Source organism: Salvelinus namaycush, chromosome 7 (assembly GCF_016432855.1).
Source record: "Salvelinus namaycush isolate Seneca chromosome 7, SaNama_1.0, whole genome shotgun sequence".
Taxonomy (NCBI): Eukaryota; Metazoa; Chordata; class Actinopteri; order Salmoniformes; family Salmonidae; genus Salvelinus; species Salvelinus namaycush.
In genome coordinates this window covers 27,016,419-27,038,253 of record NC_052313.1, presented here as the reverse complement: position 1 = coordinate 27,038,253, position 21,835 = coordinate 27,016,419, and the positions used below count along the sequence as shown (strand labels likewise).

The 21,835-nt window shown below is 42.1% G+C and overlaps 1 protein-coding gene across 1 annotated transcript in view; it reads right to left on the bottom strand.

Annotated features, from left to right (window-relative positions):
* The window catches only part of LOC120051162 (plexin domain-containing protein 2-like), a 179,344-nt gene that overhangs the window by 82,445 nt on the left and 75,064 nt on the right, over positions 1-21,835 (bottom strand). Inside the window, exon 2 of the mRNA XM_038997876.1 lies at positions 17,575-17,825. Coding sequence (XP_038853804.1) covers positions 17,575-17,825 — 251 coding nt within the window. The remainder of the gene's footprint in view (positions 1-17,574; positions 17,826-21,835) is intronic.

Genomic DNA, 21,835 nt, shown 5'->3' with positions numbered 1-21,835 from the left:
TGATTTACCAAGATAGAGTCAGAAGACATCATCAAATACATGAATAAATGTATTATGGTCATCAGACGAATTACTGTCATCACAGATCAACGATGTGACAACATCCCTTACTTGAAGACTTCTGACAGTGTTTTTTTTGCTTGCGTGCCACTGTTGCTGGCTAGACTAGCCTAGACGATACTTAGAGGGAGATGGCAAAAACGTGTTCTGATTGGTCCGTCCATATTTGCTTTTGTTTTGTGATTGGATTGCACATAGAACCCAAGTTCAAATGGGTTTATGCATATAGAACTTTATAGTTTATTTCCCTTAAAATGTACTTTTACAATGTAACTTCACAGACATATGAAGAACCATCTAAAGATTAATCGTACATGACTTACTCATTTTTGACAAAAATGTCAGATATAACCTCAGAGTGTAGAATAGAATAGAGTGAGCGTGTTCTGGGTTTACGTAGCCCTGGTGGGATTAATACATAATAAACCTCTTAATTGAAGCTAGGCACAGCAGATGGGATATTGCTTTGTATTAATTGGTCGACCTTAAAACACACATTACCAAAGGCGTTTTTTTCCCCGCATTTGGGAGCCGCGGGTGCAGACAAAGCTTGTTAAGAAAACAAGCACGCTTTAGCAGCCAGTCAGGTTTACTCAGCAGATTAGTTTTGGGGGGTTATAAAACAAAGAAAAACGAGTACCGCTAGACCCTTGATACGTTTTCTACTAATCAGTACAGGATGTGTTGGCTATTTCCGGCCGTCTTTGGAGAGGAGGAAGAGGAGGAAGTCGGGGAGGAACTCCTTGGAGGTGAGAGGGGGCCAGCTGGCTGTTGTCATACTAGTTCCCCCCCGTGAATGCCATTAAGCAGACAAATAATAAACCCACATACAGTACGGTGTATGAGTCGCATTCCGTGAACCAAACAATCTCCAATTCACTTTTCAATTTCATGTATGAGTCATTTATTCAAGCTACTGCATCAACATTGCGTTACGGTGATGCCTGAATATCTTTATGCCAATGTTTTTCATTTCAAAATGTCACTGTCATCTCTTAAGAGATTCTGCCAAACAGATTTATTGTAGTGCAAGGAGATTGTTCCTAGCACTTCCTGTAAACAAACATCTACCTGTGGGTTTAATCACTTAGCTCCGACTACAGAGAGAGAAAGAGAGAGCGTTTGCTGGTTTAATTGGGTAAATAGGTATACTGTCACAATGGAGCATCAATCACATCAGTGTTACTGAATACACACAAAACAGTACAGCTCTCTCCCTACTCTATGCATCCCTCTATCCCTGCTACAACGCACACACACATTCACACACACACACACACACACACACACACACACACACACACACACACACACACACACACACACACACACACACACACACACACACACACACACACACACACACACACACACACACACATGTAGGTATGCACACTGGCACGCACATACGCACAAACAACCTACACACACTAACACACACACACTACTGCGCTTTAGAAAGAAAACAGTACTCGTGTGTGCCCCTCACTCTCACGTCGGCTGATAATGTCTATGATCCATTATACCCATTGTTCATCACTCTGCATCATCCCCTGCCCATTGGAGCAGCAATAGTGGAGCGTGTGGTGAAATTCCAACAGCATTGCATTGCATGGAGCTGAGGTGTGCTGCACCTGCTCACTAACAAACCAGTAGGGCTTGGTGCTTTGAACACGTCATCCAGGTGCGAAGCAAACAGGAGTCCACAAAATAGCACAACAGTAAACACGAAATCGTGAAACACATGGATAGAAAAGTCACGCTTGCGTTTTGAAACTTTTTGTTTTCTTGTTTTAACAACGAACTCAAGCTGTTGCAACCAAAGGCAGACTTATGAGCCTGTAAAATAGAGGGCTGCCAACTTTTGAAGAAAGCTTGGAGTGAGATTTGCAATTTGAATTTCATTGCCCCCTGGCACAACCCCTAGACGGGAGGAAAATTGTACTGTTTTATAGCTTTGTAGCTCAAGAGAATGTGACAAGGGGGTGTTCTCTTGAAAGCAGCCTCTATGGTCTATGGTCTACACCAGGCATGGGCAACTGGCGGCCATGTCAGTCAAATTTTGATTAGTAAGTTAGTCTCGCGGCCAGCTATCTAAACTTGTAGTAATCATGGTTGAATTACCGACCGGGGTGCCCCAATTGATAATCAGATTTCATATTAAAAACTGCAAGTATTTGTCTCCACCCTATGGCAAAATTAGTAGAATTTCATGAAATGAGTTATACAATTGCTAAATCTTCTCCCCACCCAATGGCAAAATGTGTAGAATTGCAGCAAACATGCTTTAAAACTACAATCTTTTCTCTATGCCCCATGGCAAAATGTGTAGCATTCCAGGAAATTAAATCGAAAACTGAAATGGTATTGCTTAGGGCCCCCAAAAGGCTAGGGCCGGCTCTGACTGCATGTGTGGGTATGGATGCAGGTACACAGACCCACGAGCCACTACGGCCTGATGAGTTTACATTTTTTGTGGCCCCCACCCCCATCAAAGTTGCCTAATCTTGGTCGACACCCACACACATACAGAGGTGTGTTGTTATTGAAGAGCTCTAGTGTTCTGTGGTTGCAGGTCTCTCTGTGCACCAGATAAACATGTGGTTAGGAGCCTTCTCAGCTAGCAGCTTTTAGGCTGGTTTACTTAAGGACACAAAGACTTGTTCCTGTCTGAACTTCATGAGATTGTCCCAAGCAATATAACTAAAAAGATATTGGCAACCTGCCTCATCTCAAGATATAGGCTTCCAGTGCTTTAAACGAGAGCTGTATTGGAGGCTGATAGCAAAAATGTGCTATCACTGCTAGGCTAGAAACCACAGTAGAGGGAAGTCTGATGTTAATCTCGGCCCCAGCCCTGGCAGAGAGACACACTCCAGGTGGGACAGAGAGAGAGCCAGACTTAAATCAAGGCAGACGACACCGGCTGAGATCAAAAACACTGCAGGTTCAGTTTGGAGAGCAATAACAGTGCCGAGCACTGCAGTCAACTATCTGGTAGTACTGGGACAAATCAGCACGATTGAAGCCATTTCCTGGTAATGTCATATAGTGAAGTAAGATATATATATACATTTAGAAAAGCATCTCTCCCAGGTAATCTTTTAATAAAGGTACTGGTAAAGGGTCATACTAAAGCATTGTTCTGCAACTGAATATTTGATGGAAATCAATTGAAGCAATTGAAATGTTCAGAGCTGAGTCAATTCCTTTCCCGCTCTCTCTACTCCCAACTCAACAGAAATGAAGAATGTAATAATGCATCGCTCCCCTGGGATACTCCTGAGCAACCAGACAGACAGCACAGACCAGGGTCGTGTTCAGAAAGCCAGCAGAAATGGAGAGGGCCCCTATATGAATTCCTCCAAAAAGAAATGCTTGTTTTCCCCACATTTTTTTGTTGCTATGATGTGCATTAATTAATATGACCCTGGCTGGACAGACGTCAAATAGCAGTAACTCCCCCTGCAGCCAACATAAAAGAGTCTAGGTAAAACCTTGGTAAAAACATGAACACTTCAATGAGCAGATTTGCAATCCTTGATTTATTTGGCCAACGTACGCATACAGTCAATTCAGACTAGGAAACGTGACAGGTAGGAAGGAGGCTGTATAGTTTCAATAGTTCGACCTGGCTTTTATGCCAGGAAGACATAACATAACAGTCAGTGTTTCTCTTAGGATTTTTTTCAGCAGCGGTGGAAAAGTTAGTGTAATGGGGGGGGGGGGGGGGGCTGTTGACATCCATGAAAATAATAACAGAAAAATATGAATAATAGCCTAACTATTGACCATCGTCTAAAAATCAATGACGTTTACATTTGGTTGAAACCAATTTGGTAGCACCTTTGAACATTCAAACCTCTCTTGTAAGATCATTTTTTTCTTATACCCCACTGCATTTGAAGATAAGCATCAACAAAAGCCAAGAAAGGCTTACTCTCGTTAATATAATCTTCTCCTTTGAACAAAAATGAATGGGTAGATGTTTTCACTCCTACAGCATGAACCGCTCAGCAGGGTTGGAGTCAATCAATTCCACTTCTCAATTCAGTCAATTCAGGAAGTAAACTGAAATTCTAATTCCACATTTTTCAGAGAAGCATTGAGGATAATTGAAATTGAAATGCAATTTGTTTTTGGAATTGACTGAATTTAAATTGATTGACCCTCAACCCTGCTCGTCAGGAAGTTTGGGTGCACAACAAAGAAAAATGCTAGAGATAAACTAATCTAATACTTAATTTCACCTTAATTAAAATTAAAAAAATACAATTCATCAGTGACACATTTCTTAGTGTAAGAAACCGACTCTATGCAAGACAGCATTCCATTGAAATAAGTTATACTTGAAAATTCTAAAAAGATTTAAAAAGAAAGAATTAAATGCAAGAAGTCGTTCACAAATAATCCTGAAATACATTCTCAGACCGGAGAGAACATTTAACAGTTTTAACATTTGGGTTATTTTGTTGTGGTGTTGTGTTGACTGTTGATATTGCTGTAGAGTTGTTAATGAGGTGAATGTGGTGCGGGATGAATGTCGTGATGACACCATGTTAAATTCCACATGGCTTTATCAAAGACTGGATCACCTCATCAGTACTAAGCAGCAGCATGTCAACAAACAGACACACGGACTAGTCTCAGTATAAATATAATACCACTTACTCGATGTTGGATTATGTCTTAGTGCCCTACTCCTTTAGTTTATTTAAACGTAGAAACTTTTTCCACTTCCATAAAATACTTTGGACAGCCAAAGCAAGCACACATGTCTTCATCCACAAAATGACGCTTTCTAATTCTACTTCTATACTGTCAGTGTTTCCCCTATGTCGTTGCTGCCTCTCCAGATGATAAAAATAATTGTAGGGATGGTGAAACGTTTTCAGTTTAAACTTAAACGACTAAAACCAGATATACAATATCTTTAAGAACTAACAATCACCAAAATAAACAAACTACACAGTCAGGGAGACCCTAAAATGCCATAGCACGTGGCACCCAGGGATTTTGTTATAATATTTGAGTCACTCAGATGGCATAAGAACACGACATAAGCCATGGCAAAAATGTGTCGAATTTCAGGATAAAAAAAAAAAAAAACTGCACATTTTCTCTCAGCCCCATCGCAAAATGTGTAGAATAATTAATGGAAATTATCTCTAAAGCTAAAAATATATATGTATATACACTGCTCAAAAAAAGAAAGGGAACACTAAAATAACACATCCTAGATCTGAATGAATGAAATATTCTTATTAAATACTTTTTTCTTGAAATAGTTGAATGTGCTGACAACAAAATCACACAAAAATTATCAATGGAAATCAAATTTATAAACCCATGGAGGTCTGGATTTGGAGTCACACTCAAAATTAAAGTGGATAACCACACTACAGGCTGATCCAACTTTGATGTAATGTCCTTAAAACAAGTCAAAATGAGGCTCAGTAGTGTGTGTGGCCTCCACGTGCCTGTATGACCTCCCTACAATGCCTGGGCATGCTCCTGATGAGGTGGCGGATGGTCTCCTGAGGGATCCCCTCCCAGACCTGGACTAAAGCATCCGCCAACTCCTGGACAGTCTGTGGTGCAACGTGGCGTTGGTGGATGGAGCGAGACATGATGTCCCAGATGTGCTCAATTGGATTCAGGTCTGGGGAACGGGCGGGCCAGTCCATAGCATCAATGCCTTCCTCTTGCAGGAACTGCTGACACACTCCAGCCACATGAGGTCTAGCATTGTCTTGCATTAGGAGGAACCCAGGGCCAACCGCACCAGCATATGGTCTCACAAGGGGTCTGAGGATCTCATCTCGGTACCTAATGGCAGTCAGGCTACCTCTGGCGAGCACATGGAGGGCTGTGCGGCCCCCCAAAGAAATGCCACCCCACACCATGACTGAACATGCTGGAGGATGTTGCAGGCAGCAGAACGTTCTCCACGGCGTCTCCAGACTCTGTCACGTCTGTCACATGTGCTCATGTGCTCAGTGTGAACCTGCTTTCATCTGTGAAGAGCACAGGGCGCCAGTGGCGAATTTGCCAATCTTGGTGTTCTCTGGCAAATGCCAAACGTCCTGCACAGTGTTGGGCTGTAAGCACAACCCCCACCTGTGGACGTCGGGCCCTCATACCACCCTCATGGAGTCTGTTTCTGACCATTTGAGCAGACACATGCACATTTGTGGCCTGCTGGAGGTCATTTTGCAGGGCTCTGGCAGTGCTCCACCTGCTCCTCCTTGCACAAAGGCGGAGGTAGCGGTCCTGCTGCTGGGTTGTTGCCCTCCTACGGCCTCCTCCACGTCTCCTGATGTACTGGCCTGTCTCCTGGTAGCGCCTCCATGCTTTGGACACTACGCTGACAGACACAGCAAACCTTCTTGCCACAGCTCGCATTGATGTGCCATCCTGAATGAGCTGCACTACCTGAGCCACTTGTGTGGGTTGTAGACTCCGTCTCATGCTACCACTAGAGTGAAAGCACCGCCAGCATTCAAAAGTGACCAAAACATCAGCCAGGAAGCATAGGAAATGAGAAGTGGTCTGTGGTCACCACCTGCAGAACCACTCCTTTATTGGGGGTGTCTTGCTAATTGCCTATAATTTCCACCTTTTGTCTATTCCATTTGCACAACAGCATGTGAAATTTATTGTCAATCAGTGTTGCTTCCTAAGTGGACAGTTTGATTTCACAGAAGTGTGATTGACTTGGAGTTACATTGTGTTGTTTAAGTGTTCCCTTTATTTTTTTGAGCAGTGTATATAGATTTGCAGGGAATTCCTTTTAAAATTGTAAAATTCTCTCTCTGCCCTATGGCAAAATGTGTAGAATTTTCTCTCTGCGGCCAAGAGGAGCGCCTCTAAATTGCTATTGCGTTGTGTGTCAGCGGTGGCTATTAGCACCAATGCCCCGTAATTTCCCCTGTCAAGCTGCCTGCACCATCATCATCCCTTTGCCCCACCTCCCCCTTCCAATATGCATCCCTGTCTTCAGGATAAAGGCTAGTCTTTTTATATTCATATCCCCAGACTAATAAGCGGCTGCTGACACCTTTCCTCCTTCCTTCTACCCAGCACTGGTCTGACTGAGAGTATTTAGAGTTTAGAGTGTGATTCTGTCATTGAAAACGTTTAACCATCAATATAATTATTATTATATATACATATGTAATCATATTTTTTGGAGTGGCCGTTGCTAAATGAGTGGCCATTGCTAAATGAATATAGGGGAAACTCTGACAATATAGAACTAGAAAGTGTAATCTTGGTAGTGGAAGAAGTTTATATGTTGAAATAAACTAAAGGGGTGTAGCACTAAGACATAATCCAACATCCAGTAAATGGTATTATATTCAGTGTTTAATTAGAGCCAGATCTGTTTGGACTGTTTCGTTCCAGAACGTATTTGGCCAGATCCGATACCTCTCGTGGAATGAAAAATAATGTTCACTTTTTGCAATGTAAAAATTCTAATAAATGTGATCAAAGTTCATTCGAGTTGCCTCTTCGTTAATTCTCCTGCCCCCCCCCCCCCATATCTATTACAGAACTAGAATGAGAATGAGAATTCACTTTTTATTATCACTCTCCCTCTGATAGACATGATCCTGCAACTCTCATATCTCTAGCATTGCACTTCATAATTTATTTCCTTATCGAATCATAGGGTTCTGGAGATGCTGCCGCACGCCTAATGAATTGAAATACATTTGCCAAAGTTATAGAATTACTGCTGTCTGTTCAGAAATAAATGAAATAATTCAGAATAGCCTACTACACCATGAGAACGCCAAACATTTTGCCACAAAGGATAAATAGCTTCTTTTAAAAATAGCCTAGCTGTAGTGTGTAACACAATAACAAGGCATAGCCTGCAGTCGGGAACGCGCAGCAAATATGTCAGTGAACAAACAGCACGCAGAAAAAACTGGCCTTCCACAATATCTTAAACAGACTACAAAACACAGGTTGGAAAGCAAATGGCTCCTGCTGAAAGACTCTAATCTGTCAGCTGCAGGTTACCAAAATATTTGATCAACTTCCAAATATTGTTTTACAAAATGAAACAATAGAGAGACGAGCTTTTGGCACAAGCACATAGGCCATCACCAGCTAGTGAGCTATGCATCATTGTCATTTTTAGGACTATAATTTGCTCCTCATATTGTAGCATATAATATGTGTCTCCCCACACCTAGGCCCCTAGACTATTGATGGATTCAAGACAAGGTCGTTTTCATTTGATCTCAGATTCTCAGTTTGTCAGTGTCAAAGTAGCCTGTCATTTCGATTACTTGTGCGGTATTAAGGTGCTTTCAAGACAACTGGGAACTCGGGAAAAAAACAAGGTCGAATCATGACGTCAGTGATCTTCAGGTTCGAAAGTCGGAGCTCTAGAAAGAGGCCAGAGTTCCCCACTTGGAATTCTGAGTTGGATGACCATTCAAAACAGTCGGAGCTCATTTTTTCCCAGAGTTCCCAGTTGTTTTGAACGAGGCATTAAAAAAGATTATGCCAATGTCTTACATCATGTAAAATGACAGAATTCTATGAAATGGGTTTATAAAAGGCCCCATTTGTGCAACTTCTGTAAGTGCCTCCTCTGCTCTATGCCGCTACACCAATGTGATGATATGCATGCAATGCTTTATTATCAGAGCTCCCCAGGTCACCCCCCCTCTCACACTCACTTTTTGTTCCGGCACCTCCTAATTCACAAATTAAGCACTGATTTATACTGAGATTTGACATGCTGCTGCTTAGTACTGATGGAGGTGCTCTAGTCTTTGATAAAGCCATGTGGAATTTAACATGGCATCATTGGGACAATCATCCTGCACCACTTTCACAATGCTCCGGCGATATCACCACTCAACACAACACCACAACAAACACATGGCTGCCAAGCTTTCCCAACTCCCAAGCCATGATTAAGGACAACATGTACTGACTGGTTCAGCGGTTTGCTATTCGTCACAATGAACGAGGAATTGGTGACACAATCAATATCAAATCTTGATTGCATTGCACCCAATGGATTTAATGTTAGTTCATTCCCACACTTTGTACCACACCTGAAAGTAATTGTGGTTTAACTGAGATGACCTTTAGTCCCAAAATGTTTTGCTTGTCAGCAATCAGATTTTCAAGATATGTAACTTTCAAAATACAGAAATCACCCCCCTATGATGTATTTTGCATCATATGATAAACAGGACAACCACTGGTGTACCAGACACCCCCGAAGCCCACGTAAGGTGGGGGGGGGGGGGGGGCACAAGCTTTGGGAGCCCATGCGCCTGTCATCGATGTCTATTATTTTTTATGTAATAAATCCTTTTGACAGTAACCCTCCAAAAAGTAATTCATTCATAAAAACATTTTCCCCCCCATATGTACTAGAAATCTAAGTGTTTGTTTCTTCAGGAATGTGACTTCAGGAATGTGACTGAAAAAGTGCCCTGGGTCTTAAAAAATAAACCATTTAACTGATTGAAAGTATAAGGGGGATATCGGGCGTGGTCAAGGCTACGACAGTACCAGCACAATGAGTGGAGCTTACTCAGGTGTTCAAAAGCTCATATCAGACCAAGAGCCTGATGCTTCTCAGGTAGTTCTTTATGAACTTTAGTGTAGAAACTGATCTCTCCACAGAAGTGACAGTTACAAGGATGGTAAAAACAGCTTGATTGATGTGGCAACATCAGGGAAACTGGGCAGAAAGGAGTCGTGCTTCAAAATACAGCAGTTCTGCAACACCTTTAATTGAGCCTCTCATTCTCCTTAATTGTCGGCTTCAACACATTACGGAAAGAGATGAACTGTGTAGGAAGCTCTGGGGACAGGTCGTCTGGATACTGGACAGCCAATAAATTGTCAGATACAAGTAGATTATCATATTTAGCAGGCAACAGTCGTTGAGGGCTTGAACACAAAAAGCGGTTTGCGATTTTCGTTCATACTGGGGAAGCGGCATTTGAGTTGTGTGGTTGCAATATCAACAGTCCCTTAACTCTGGTACAGTATATCTTGGTATGCATCATTCAAGACTAAGTTTAAATTGTGTGCAGCACAATGGACATATAATGCACAATGTCTCAGGAAAGGGTTGGCAAAAATACTCAGTATAGGAAACAGTCGGGCCCGCAACCTGGACCTACAAGCCGTGGTGAAAACATGTTCACACAAAAAAGGAGGACTTCAGGAGACTAGAGGAGTCTCTCAAGTTGTATCTAATTTAGGCCTAATTTAACGTATAAAGTTTATAAATAGCACCTAAATCGCAGCTCAAGACAGTATATAGCTATAGATTGTACACCACATTATGAAACCATCCCTAGTATCAACAACTTTCTATCCAAGCTGGGAGATGTCAGAGCGAGGACGGCTGTCATGCAGGTTCAGGTAGCCTATTCATAGGTTGCACCTCCGTCACTCGGTCATGTCATTGTTATGAATGTTCTCAAGCAACCCGCTACCAACAGCGCCGTGGTGGTGCCCTAAAGGGGTGATAAGCCCAGTCATTCTGGAACTAGGCTAACTACTGTTTCGTCTAAATTACACTATAGTGCCTGGAAATATGATGACATTGCTAAAGTAGTCAAATATTTAGTAAGCAAATATTTAGTAGCAAACAACTTTGCCAGCATTATCATGTGGTCAAATTGACTTTAGACAGAAGGCAATGTTGTCATTAGTTTGTCAACGATAGCTAGCATTGCAAACATTAGCTAGCTAAAATCCGGTGGCCTCCACTGAATCTTAGCTAGCTAGCTAACTTTACACTGCATCTAAAAGTCAATCTGGTGACATCAAAATGATGACAAAAGGTTTTCCTGATAATTACTTGCCTAATTTTGAATGTCATTGTATTTCCAAGCCACTGTAATGCACTTTTGATTAAATCTTCATCAGCACTCATTGACGATGCATTGAGTAGAATGCTCAGTCGGGCATCGGTCCAAAAAGAACGTTCAAAACCAATATTGTGATGAGTGAATACAGGGAATGAATACAGGGCAACAAGGACAGCTGTATATTCTAAAACATCTATTGGTAGCTGACTAGTATTCTGTTGTATCGAAAATGTATTTGACATTCTGCAATATTTGAATTTCCAACTGTAATTACTGAAAAACTAATTACATTATTGCTACTAGCCAGTAGTCTAAAAATGGCAGCAATGCGACACCGTGTATAGCTTCGTGAAATGTTAGGCTTAACCTGAGAAAATGACGACCAAATAGGCCTACCAGTAAACACTTATCCATAAGCTGAAGCAAAGCTATACCCTGGGTTCATAGAAATCCTATCATCGATTCGAGACATGCAGCCGCATACACATGTTGCAATTTCAGCACCATGGACAGCGATTGTTAGTATACTTTGTGAGTGACTGTCTGGATGACACATTTTTTAAGGGGGGGGGGGGGCAAAGAAACTATGTTACGCAAGTGATGACAACAAACATGGTCTTACTTTCTATTGCCTAAATCGAAGGGCATTTCTATTGGCAAAATATGACTAAACTTAAACAATAATACATCTACAAGGCATGTTTTAGGACCACACTTACAGTTGAAGTCGGAAGTTTACATACACTTAGGTCGGAGTCATTAAAACTTGTTTTTCAACCACTTCACAAATCTCTTGTTAACAAACTATAGTTTTGGCAAGTCGGTTAGGACATCTACTTTGTGCATGACACAAGTCATTTTTCCCACAAAAATTTACAGACAGATTATTTCACTTATAACTCACTGTATCACAATTCCAGTGGGTCAAAAGTTTACAAACACTAAATTGACTGCGCCTTTAAACAGCTTGGAACATTCCAGAAAATAATATCATGGCTTTAGAAGCTTCTCATAGGCTAATTGACATCATTTGAGTCAATTGGAGGTGTACCTGTGGATGTATTTCAAGGCCTACCTTCAAACTCAGTGCCTCTTTGCTTGACATCATTGAAAAACAAAAAGAAATCAGCCAAGACCTCAGAAAAAATATTGTAGACCTCCACAAGTCTGGTTCATACTTGGGAGAAATTTCCAAACGCCTGAAGGTACCATGTTCATCTGTACAAAAAATGGTACACACGTATAAACACCATGGGACCACACAGCCCTCATGCCGCTCAGGAAGGAGACGCGTTCTGTCTCATAGAGATGAACGTACTTTGGTACGAAAAGTGCAAATCAATCCCAGAACAACAGCAAACGACTTTGTGAAGATGCTGGAGGAAACAGGTACAAAAGTATCTATATCCACAATAAAACAAGTAGTATCAATATAGCATGAAAGGCCGCTCAGCAAGGAAGAAGCCACTGCTCCAAAACCGCCATAAAAAAAGCCATACTACGGTTTGCAACTGCACATGGGGACAAAGATTGTACTTTTTGGAGAAATGTCCTCTGGTCTGATGAAACAAAAATAGAACTGTTTGGCCATAATGACCATCGTTATGTTTGGAGGAAAAAGGGGGAGGCTTGCAAGCAGAAGAACACCATCCCAACCATGAAGCACAGGGGTGGCAGCATCATGTTTTGGGGGTGCTTTGCTGCAGGAGGCACTGGTGCACTTCACAAAATAGATGGCATCATGAGGCAGGACAATTATGTGGATATATTGAAGCAACATCTCAAGACATCAGTCAGGAAGTTAAAGCTTGGTCGCAAATGGGTCTTCCAAATGGACATTGACCCCAAGCAAACTTCCAAAGTTGTGGCAAAATGGCTTAAGGACAACAAAGTCAATGTATTGGAGTGGCCATCACAAAGCCTTGACCTCAATCCTATAGAAAATCTGTGGGCAGAACTGAAAAAGCGTGTACGAGCAAGGAGGCCTACAAACCTGATTCAGTTACACCAGCTCTGTCAGGAGGAATGGGACAAAATTCACCCAACTTATTGTGGAAGCTTGTGGAAGACTACCCGAAACGTTTGACCTAAGTTAAACAATTTAAAGGCAATGCTACCAAATTCTAACTGAGTGTATGTAAACTTCTGACTCACTGGGAATGTGATGAAAGAAATAAAAGCTGAAATCAATCATTCTCTCTACTATTATTCTGACATTTCACATTCTTAAATTACAGTGGTGATCCTAACTGACCTAAGACAGGGAATTTTTACTAGGATTAAATGTCAGGAATGAAAAACTGAGTTTAAATGTATTTGGCTAAGGTGTATGTAAACTTCCGACTTCAACTGTAAATATTCAAATGTGTGTGTTCACCATTGTTTCCTCACAACTACATTCCAAATTCTCACCTGATGACCTGTTCGTCCTCTCTCTGCCTCAACATGGGCGGTGTTTTCTTTCTCGCTCTCTCCACTGACTGTCTCTAACCCTTGCCATAACAACCAAATTAAATCAGAATGTAGGCAACAACTGTTTTGTTGTAGTACTTGGGCTACAGTCAGCAAAGATGATCAGTTGAACTGATAGTGCTTTTTAACTTAAATTCTCACCTGATGACCTGTTCGTCCTCTCCCTGCCTCAACATGGGTGGTGCGCTCTCTCACTCTCTCTATTATCTGTCTTTCAACCCTGCCATGATCACATGACCAAATACCATGATCACATGACAAAAATGGCTGACCTTAAAAATTATGGGGTTAGCTTATTAACATGAATTAGATGGTGCTTTTATTAGCTAAATTATGTTTAACCTGGCAATATATATAGCTAGCTGTCTGATTACATAGTACCAGTCTATTATGAAATGTACAGTGTAGTTAGCTAGCTATGTAGCCATTCATTCATTTACTTACAGTTCTCTGCAACAACAACACAAATCTTATGTCCTGCCACCAGTAGTTCGCTAGTTACATGACAACATAGCAATACACTTATGAAATGTTTATGACCGTTTACTCGTTTTAAGTGTTCCAAACATTTACACATTGAAGTGCTGTGAATATAGCTACCTCTCCTCAGCAAACACCACAAAGAGAAAGAAAGAGTGCATAGTACATGCGAAAAGGGAAAGAGAAGAAATTGCGCATTGCTCCGTTCATCTTACAGCCCATGGGCTGGCTGCCTCTGGGGAGTGGGGACCGGGCACAAACAAAAGCGTATTTAGCGGCAGTGGTATCCAATCATAAAATGAGGCCCTGAGTAGCACTGTGGTGAAAAAGCCACATAAAGCCAGTAGTTGCCTGGCTCTTTAGGGTAAACTTGAACTGTTTCTAATATTGAGGGGGTAATGACCCCCTGTCCCCCCCCCCTGCAAGTTACGCGCCTGGTGGTGTGTGGGTGGGCGCACATGGTGTGTATGTTTGTGCATGTGTGAGTTAGCATGCATGTGTTTGTATGTGTGTGTGAGTGTGTGTGTTTGGGTGGCCGCATGTGTGTGTATGTGTGTGTTTAGCTGAAGATCAAAGCGTCTTCTGTTATCACACAGAGCGACGCTCGGGCTGCAGACCTGAGATGATTGAAGTCACAAAGGGACTTAACGATCAGTCTGGACCAGACGCACCGCCGCCATCTTTACGACTAAATGCCTGAGCGCTAGGCTGCAACGGTGAGCTGGGCTAGTAGGCACAATAACAAGGGACCTGGGTCCTTGCCTTTCATTTACAAAGGGACACAGTGACACACAGACCAAGAGCCAGAACTTACTCTCCAGCTGGTCTATTGCTTTGTGACAGAAGGAGGTCAAAGTTAAGGGGGAATACAACCACTTTACAACCTCATAAACATTACGTCCAGCATCATACCAGTGTCTTTGAGAAAACAGTACATTTCTACGTTATGTACTTAAAAAGATATGAAAAAACATAATTATGTAGAAAACAGTGATTTTCTAAGGCTATGAGATTCAAGGTGATGGAGGGAGCAGGGAAATGCATTCTCCCTGGCTAGAAAAACATAGCAGTTTTTACCTTTCAATGCAATTTCATCATGCCATTTGTTATGACCATAAAAACTTGCTGCTTTCATGTAGACACTGTATGGTGCTGAAGATAATACAGTGCCTTCAGAAAGTGTTCACACCCCTTGACCTATTCCACATTTTGTTGTGTTACAGCCTGAACTCATTGATTAAATATATGTTTTTCCTCACCCAACTACACAAAATACCTCATAATGACAAAGTGAAAACATGTTTTTAGAAATTTTTGCAAATGTTTTGAAAATGAAATACCGAAATATCATATTTACATAAGTATTTACAGCCCTGAGTTAATACATGTTATAATCACCTTTGGCAGCGATTACAGCTGTGAGTCTTTCTGGGTAATTTGTCTCCCAGTGTCTGTTGGAAAGCAGACTGAACCAGGTTTTCCTCTAGGATTTTGCTGTGCTTTGCTCTATTCCGTTTATTTTTATCCTAAAAAACTCCCTAGTCCTTGCCAATGGCAAGCATACCCATAACATGATGCAGCCACCACTATGCTTGAAAATGTGAAGGGTGGTACTCAGGGATGTGTTGTGTTGGATTTCCCCCACACATAACACTTTTATTTCAGGACATAAAGTTAATTTCTTTGCCAACTTTTTTGCAGTTTTACTTTAGTGCCTTGCAAACTGGCATGCATGTTTTAGAATATTTTGATACTGTCCAGGCTTCCTTCTTTTCACTCTGTCATTTACGTTAGTATTGTGGAGTAACTACAATGTTGTTGATCCATCCTCAGTTTTCTCCTATCACAGCCATTAAACTCTGTAACCTTTTTAAAGTCACCATGGTCACCAAGTCATCATGGTGAAATCCTTGAGTTTCCTTCCTCTCTGGAAATGGTATCTTTGTAGGGACTGGGTGTATTGATGCACCATCCAAAGTGTAATTAATAACTTCACCATGCCTAAAGGGATATTCAACGTCAGTTTTTTTTGACCCATCTACCAATAGGTGCCCTTTGCAAGGCATTGGAAAACTTCCCTGGTCTTTGTGATAGAATCTGTGTTTGAAATTCACTGCTCGACTGAGGGACCTTACAGATAATTGCATGTGTGGGTTACGGATATGAGGTAGTCATTAAAAAAGAATGTAAACTCTATTACTGCACACAGAGTGAGTCCATGCAACTTATTATGTGCCTTTTGAAGCACATTGTGCCTTTTGAAACTTATTTAGGCTTGCCATAACAGAGGGGTTGATTGCTTATTGACATTTCAGCTTTTCATTTTTAATGAATTTGTAAAAAAGAATGAAATATCATTCCACTTTAACATTATGGGTTATTGTAACACAACAAAATGTGGAAAAAGTCAAGCGGTGTGAATACTTGCTGAAGGCAGTGTAAATATAAAAAGTGGTGGAATTACCCTTTAATAACCTGTTGTTCTGGTCTCTTTCTGGGGTACTTTAAGGTGACTCACCCTCAGTCCACACACAGCAGGTTATGATGAATGACTACCTAGGGGTGTGCTGAGCTTTAATTTGATATTAAGTATTCATCTGCCAAAAGGTCCCCTTGTCCTGTTTTTCATTTTCACCTAATCACTCTGTTCTCGGGTTGTCTACTTTTTCTCCTCAGAGAGTTGCCCAGGAATATTTGTTGGACTACTGTAGTTGTAGATTAAAGAGGATTGAGGAACTAATGCAGTTTCGGCTCTGTTCATATTCTAATAGAGGCCTCACAGGTAAATCCAGACATTCTCCCTCCCTGTCTCAGAGGGTTATCTGGGGTGTTCCCTCTGTGGGCCCAAGTGTTTTCCCTAAATAGTTTTTCCTTGGCGGAACACCAAGCCCCCTGAAGTAACAGAGTTCTGGTAAGCCTCCGCCCTTCAGCAAACAAAGGAAAGTATGAGGAGCTCAACAACAATGACAGGAATCTAGGAATCCAATAATAGGTCTTACCCAGAAAAAAAATACCAACAAGCACTAGTTCATGGTAAACAGGTTTGGTGCTACAAATATCCAGTGGTGTAAAGTACTTAATTAAAAATACTTTAAAGTACTACTTAAGTACTTTTTGGGGGGTATCTGTACTCTTCACTACACTACTAAAGAAAATAATGTACTTTATACTTTATATATAACTTTATATACATTTTCCCTGACACCCAAAAGTATTTGTTACATTTTGAATGCTTTGCAGGACTAGAAAATGGTCCAATTCACACACTTTAAGAGAACATCCCTGGTCATCCCTACTGCCTCTGATCTGGCGGGCTCACTAAACACAAATGCTTCGTTTGTAAATGATGTCTGAGTGTATAAAAATAATTTGTGCCGTCTGGTTTGCTTAATATAAGGAATTTTAAATGGTTATTCCTTTTACATTTGATACTTAATTTTAGCAATTCCATTTACTTTTGATACCCAAGTATGTTTAAAACCAAGTACTTTGAAACTTTTACTCAAGTAATATTTCACTGGGTGTCTCTCACTTTTACTTGAGTTATTTTCTATTAAGGTATCTTTACTTTTACTCAAGTACCACTGCAAATATCAAACCACTTTTTTTTTGACAGTGGGCAACAGAGGTAAGAAGTAGATCCCTCCTTTGTATCCTGCTGAGTAATGGTAGGGGAAACACTGTTGATGTACTGTACCTCTATCTGGGAACTGTTGTCAGTGTCCTGGCTGTCCTCTGCTGAGAGCAGGCCTGGGAAGTTCCCCTCAGGCTGGTCTTGACTCTGGTCTTGGTCCTGCTGATCCTGGTCCTGGCTGGCCCTGTTATTGTCCATGTTACGTGGTTGTTCTGGGGACAGCCACCTCCTCCACCGGTGACTGTACAACTTCACATCCACTGCCACGTCCTCCTCAGCCAGTGGCTGCCCCTGCAGGTAGGAGTAGGAGACCCCTGGGGAGCACAGATAAAGAGGAAGAGGGGAGATGAGTAAAAGTGGTACAGTGTAGGAGGAATATGCTGTTTTTAGTTGCAGTGACACAGGTACACTTTATTCTAAGAGAAATAAAGCAATAATGTAAACATGTTATGATTTAGAAATGTAAAAGTCATGAGTCATTTTTTATCATACCAATATTTTCCTTTCCTCAAATGTAAAAGGTGATTACAATATAACTCCTTTTTTAGCTCAATAATTCTGCTCTCTCCTCAATATAATTTGTAAGCCAAGACATTCTCAACTATAGACCTTTTTAAGTAGTTAAACTGAAATGAGAAACGGGTTATATTGTACACCAGTGGATCCTAGCAGCATAATTACATAGAACAATAATATTTTTATGGTCAAAAAGGCAGTGGTCCAGCGGTGGAGCCAAAACTCTGGTCTGGTCATTAATCTTCTGCCACTCTCATAAATCTTTGTCTCAGTGGACTATTCTTCATTGCTTTAGGGAGAAATGATACTACTTTGGATGAAACAAATGCAGAATAGCATTGAAGCAGTGACTCAGCATATTTAAGACATACCAGTGGCCCATAGTCATACCTAGCCTACCTAGGGCCAAGAGTTTTTCCTGGCCATGTGAGCTGACCAGGATAAACTCTGATCAGGTCACAGTGAGGACAGGACAGGACACACACACACACACCACACACACACACACACACACACACACACACACACACACACACACACACACACACACACACACACACACACACACACACACACACACACACACACACACACACACACACACGCCTCACGGATCCAAAAAGTTGGACCCGTCCTAAAATGGACCTGGTGCTTTCCCACCTAGATCCAATATGCATAAATAAATAAATACAAATAATATAGAGACCCGTTCCGAACGGACCCGAGGACAACTAGACCCGTTCTGTATTAACCTGTTCGGATCCAGACCGGTCCGATCCAATCTGAGGGAGGAAAGCAGTGGAAAAATATGTTTTTTAGCTACTTTATTAACCGAAGCTGATACAGTGTGAGAGGAGGGAGAGCGGTTCCGCTCAAGCAGACAGGGGAGGGACCATATTGTGAGCGAGTGACATGGGGAGCAGGGAGGAGGGAGGGAGAGAGGAGAGACAGCAAGCAAGCCTAATAGTCTAATAGCTGCCATAGCTAGGTCATTTATCATCAAATATGATGGCGTAGTACCTGTCTTGGACTGCTTGTCTGCATCAAACCGGGACAAGAACCTAGTTAAGCTAGCTAACGTTAGCTAGCTAGACTAACTGAGGCTGCAGTGCATGCGCTTTCTGATCTTACAGTTACAAATAACATCTCCATTCAGGAAATGAAGTAGCAGCCTGCCTACCTGTTGGCTCTTGGTTGTTGTAGCCTGTTATTATACCATTTTTCTCTCTCTTTCTCTACTGCAGGAGTCGCGCAAAGAAATGCACTAGCCCTTAGGGACAAGTCAGTTAAAATGACACATACTGTACCCGAGACCCGTGACAATCATGTCAGATCCGACCCAGATCCGTGACATTATCCGGATCAGGTCTCGGGTATTCAGGTACAGGTGGATCCGCAAAGACCTCTAACGCACACACAAATGCATGCAAAAACACACACTCGTGACACCAGGCAGATCATCACTTCAGACAGTGTGTCCTAGAGCCTGCCTGGCACAGGTTTCTCCTTTTAATCACTTTCCCACTTACATTTCTTCCCCCAGACTCGTACAAAAACTGACATTAGTTCAAAGCCTGCCTGCCTGACCGTTAATGTCATTCCAGCTCTACTAATGAGGTTAGTTGTAAAAACAAACAACAAACGGCTCCCCCCCACTCTCTCTCGCCTCATCCTCCCTCCCCTCCGTCCTCCCCTCTCTCTCTCTGGGCCCCAGATAGACCAGAAGTGTTCACCATGAGAGCAGGACTAGGGAGGTGAGAGTGGAGTGGAGGGGCTTAACATGCTAATGCGCCCAAAGTGGAGGCTGACAGTTTCACTCTGTAATGAGCATCCGCAAAGTAAACAGCTCAGAGACCAGCTGCTGCACGGATGAGACCAGGGAGACTAACTAACTAACTCTCACTGACACTCACTCACACACACACACACACACACACACACACACACACACACACACACACACACACACACACACACACACACACACACACACACACACACACACACACACACACACACACACACACACACACACACACACACACACACACACACACACACACATGCAGGAAGAACTGCAAGAATTCTAAAGTTAATGCTGAGGACACTACACGGAGTCCAATGTGCTGTACTCTAAATGTACTACTGGCTTAACTAAACTGTATTTATTGACATCACAGACAATGCCAGTCATCAGTGGCGGCAGGTAGCCTAGCGGTTAAAGAGCGTTGGGCGCATTAACAAAAAGGTTGCTGGTTTGAATCACCAAGCCGACAAACTGTCAATGTGCCCTTGAGCAAGGCACTTAATCCTAATTGTGCCTGTAAATCACTCTGGATTAGCGTGTCTGCTAAATAATGTGAATCACTAGACCACACGTATGAAACCATACTCTCTATCAGTAGACCACACTTTCTCTGCATCGGCTAATCTTTATCACTTTAAACCACAGGTCATTCTACAAGTCTATCAATAAAGTTTGGACAAATCTTTCCAGAAGTTCTTTAACTAAACACATTTGGATACTGATCACAAGGCTAAAACATAACAAAGTTGACTGACGCAGACAGACTCCCAAACAGAATCCTTGAGGCCCCTTTCACCACCACCCCCCCAGTGAGCTCTTCTCATTATGAAGTCTAGGCAGCTATGTCAGTTTGGAGTATGTAGCATGCTGCTAATTACTATTCAGATCTCAATGCTGTTGTTCTTAGGTGTCTAACACTGCCCCTGTAGCCAAGCATGCATATTCCCCCACACCGAGACAATGCATGCCTGCAAGATGCCCTGTCAAAGAACACTGTATATTTCGATCCAAGGGAAACCTACAGTATACATTCCAGGAACACATACATTGTCTCTCACCCTCCAAAGGATCTTTGTTAGACACTTCAATATATATGGTGGAAAGTTGGCAAAAGAGAATAACTCGGAACACACCATGACTGGAAAATAGAGACCCTTAACAAATCTTTCTCTGAGTCACAGTGAATAAAAAACACCTGCGCTGGTGTCTGTTGATCGCTCTCTCTCTCTGTAATGGTTTATACTTCTCCCAACTGGTTCAGGGCCAGTGAACTCTCTCATTGTCAAGGAGAGACTCCATGGTCTGTGTTAGTCATTTTAAAGGGGAAAGTACAGACCCCTGAGGAACACCCCGAATAAGTTCGTAGCAGGACGAGGCTTCTCCATGGATATGTGAGTTCCTTCAGCTTTGTGTGAGAGAAAATCTTCCCCCTCTGTTCCTCTTTTACTCCCCCTGATTGCCCTGCAACCCTTTGCTGTGACTCTCAAGAGTGGCTCTGTTCGCCCGACTCACGCCTGTCAACACGACTAATCCACAAACGCCAGGAGAACTGTAATTTGGTTTCACCTAACGCTTTCAAGGACATTTAGGAGATCATGAAATCTCGGTGCAACCCTTCTTTTCATTCTCTTCCTGGGTATTAGGGTCCCGCTGGTTTTCCCCTTTCTCTGGTTGTTTACCTGACTCAATGGCACTGACAGGACGCTTCTGTACAAGGGTTCGCCCATACTGGAGAGAGGAATGTTGTGTGTGTGTGTGTGTGTGTGTGTGTGTGTGTGTGTGTGTGTGTGTGTGTGTGTGTGTGTGTGTGTGTGTGTGTGTGTGTGTGTGTGTGTGTGTGTGTGTGTGTGTGTGTGTGCATGTGTGCGTGCGTGCTACATGTGTGTGCCCACAAGGAAAATTATAGGCATTGGGGTTAAGTGTAGGGTTACAATTAGGGTTAGGGGTTACGTTAAGGGTTAGAGCTAAGTTTAGGACTAGGGGTTAGGGAAAATAGGATTT